This window comes from Mesitornis unicolor, unplaced genomic scaffold (assembly GCF_000695765.1).
Source record: "Mesitornis unicolor isolate BGI_N332 unplaced genomic scaffold, ASM69576v1 scaffold2805, whole genome shotgun sequence".
Classification (NCBI taxonomy): domain Eukaryota; kingdom Metazoa; phylum Chordata; class Aves; order Mesitornithiformes; family Mesitornithidae; genus Mesitornis; species Mesitornis unicolor.
In genome coordinates this window covers 24,476-26,725 of record NW_010187331.1, presented here as the reverse complement: position 1 = coordinate 26,725, position 2,250 = coordinate 24,476, and the positions used below count along the sequence as shown (strand labels likewise).

At 49.2% G+C, this 2,250-nt stretch overlaps 1 protein-coding gene across 1 annotated transcript in view; it reads left to right on the top strand.

The window, feature by feature from the left end:
• The window catches only part of COL9A1 (collagen, type IX, alpha 1), a gene marked incomplete at its 3' end in the record, with an annotated part of 43,612 nt that overhangs the window by 20,642 nt on the left and 20,720 nt on the right, over window positions 1-2,250 (top strand). The window contains exons 7-10 of the mRNA XM_010185396.1: window positions 13-33; window positions 1,121-1,195; window positions 1,751-1,786; window positions 1,896-1,958. Coding sequence (XP_010183698.1) covers window positions 13-33; window positions 1,121-1,195; window positions 1,751-1,786; window positions 1,896-1,958 — 195 coding nt within the window. The remainder of the gene's footprint in view (window positions 1-12; window positions 34-1,120; window positions 1,196-1,750; window positions 1,787-1,895; window positions 1,959-2,250) is intronic.

The following is a 2,250-nucleotide window of genomic DNA, read 5'->3' as shown; positions in this document are numbered from 1 at the left end:
CTTCCCTCACAGATAAGCCAGACGGTAATCGAGGTAAGTGTGAGGGAAGGGTCTGTGCTCAGGGAAAGGGTGTGGGCGGAGGGAGACTGAGGTCTGCTCTCTGTCATGCCCTGGCGCTGACCCCCTGGAGGGTTTTTGACTCCTTTCTCCCCCACAGTAGCTGACCCCGACATGGTGCTGGCAAAAGTGATTTGACCGTAAGGCTGTGGGTGCCATGTGTGTATTCCTATATGATGGGCATCAGGCAGGCATCTGGTGACATGGTGGGGCTTGAGCTTCTTCTAAAGCTACCATCGAATGGATTATTACTGGGAAGACTGGTGTGTGAAGGAAAGGTGCCCACAGCAGCCGTGCTGTGGGGAGTGAGGGGCCCGGTGCAGGGCCCAGGCCAGCCTCCTGCTCACAGAGCAGCGTTGTGGGACCGAAGCCGGAGCTTGCCCTGAGGAGAACAGAGCCTCCCATTATGGAGAGGGAGACCTGTAAAAGCCTTTCTCTGGCTTTCCACAGGCTGGTGGCGCCTCCTGCCTCCCCCTCGGGAGCCTGGTGCTTTGAGAAAGTGCCTCTGTAGATGCTAATGTGATCCTGAGGAAACAGGGGAAACCACTGAGCCCGGCAGTACAGCAGGGAAAGGGTTGTTTTAAATTTTCTTCGCTAGCACGAACTCTTAGGAAGACTGTCTCCTTTGTGTTGGCTGAATGAGTAATTGGCATAGCTTAGTGAATTTCAGTGTTTGATTTGCAAAGTTCACTCCTTTTATTTCTGCTGCCCTGTCGTTGCCATACGGCATTCAGATCCTGCTGGGTCAGAGTCTCAAGCCCCCTCCACCTTGCCCTGGTCCTACCAGCATTGCAGGGTGCAGGAGGGTGGCTGGGCCCAGGGTGCGGGGTTTAACACCTCATCCCTGTTCTGCCCACGAGGGGAGCATTGCTGGTCATTGCAGGGACAGCGAAGATGGGATATAGGGGTGCTGACATGCGTGGAGTGAGGACACAGCTCCTCATGACACCCGTGACCCCCTGACTGACCCATAGAAGTCGTCTCTCATTGTGCTGGTTCCCCCAGACTGGCTCTTGCAGGTTTGCCAGGCTCTAATTGCTCCTTCTTTTTCACTCCTTGTTAGAGAGGTCTCCCTGGTCCACCAGGCCCCCCAGGTCCACCAGGGCCACCAGGAGTTCCCGGCATTGATGGCATTGATGTAAGTGTTTCCCATGCCCTGCCTAGGAAATACCTCTAGATGTACTTGCATTATCCCCACTGTCAGCATTTGACCCTGAGGGGTTTGAATTTGGCTGGAGATCCACATAGGAACTGATGAGTCTTATACTCTGTAGCAGGCTGGGACGGGGGGAGAATGTGGCCTTTCAGATTATCTCTGATATAGAAAATACAGGATTATTTATTTTATGTAATCAGCATCATATGCTGTCATTATTTGCCTTTAACGGGGTGTAGGGGTTTTATAATTCTAATCTCAAAAGGGATTACGTATTATCACTCGTACTAAAGCATGATAAGGATTTGTGGCATTATTCCTGATAGGACCTACTATGTATTTTCCCCCAGTTCCTGTCAGAAGTTTCTGTGATTATTTCTCTTAGTCTATAATTAGAAATCTTGTGGCTTTAATATTAATTTCCTACAATAAGAATCAGTTTGGGATTATTCCTGATAATCTGTAAATCAGTGTTTTTCTTAAGGAACCATAAAAGGTCGCAGTAGCTCTAATACTTTCCTTTTCATATCTCATTAGGGAGAGAGAGGTCCGAACGGCCCCCCTGGTCCACCGGTAAGTGATTTCAGCTACTTTGCATTTGTTCCTGCAAGAGAAGAGGTTTTGAGTTTTATTTCTGCTTCCTTCTCTGAAACATGCTTAACTGTCTGTTTAAATCCTGAAGGGTCCAGATGGGGATGCAGGCAAACCCGGATCCCCTGGCCTGCCTGGAGAGCCGGGAGCTGATGTGAGTACACTTGATTTTCTGGAATTTCCTCTTTTTTATTTTTATTTTTATTTTTTTTAAGCAAAGTACTTTTTTAAGCAAAAAAAGTCTATTTCTGTAGAAGCATGACCTCCTTCTGAGGATCCAAGCCCAGGCCTGGACAGGAAAATCCACTGTGGCTGAGGGAAAGACTGGGCCAGTGGGGAGGAGAGGCTCCCCAAAGGTCACAGACTGCACCCGGGCAGTTGGTGGTTAATGCCTGAAGTGGGTGTGCAGAGGGGTTGTTTTTACTAATTTTAGGTCTTGTTAGCCT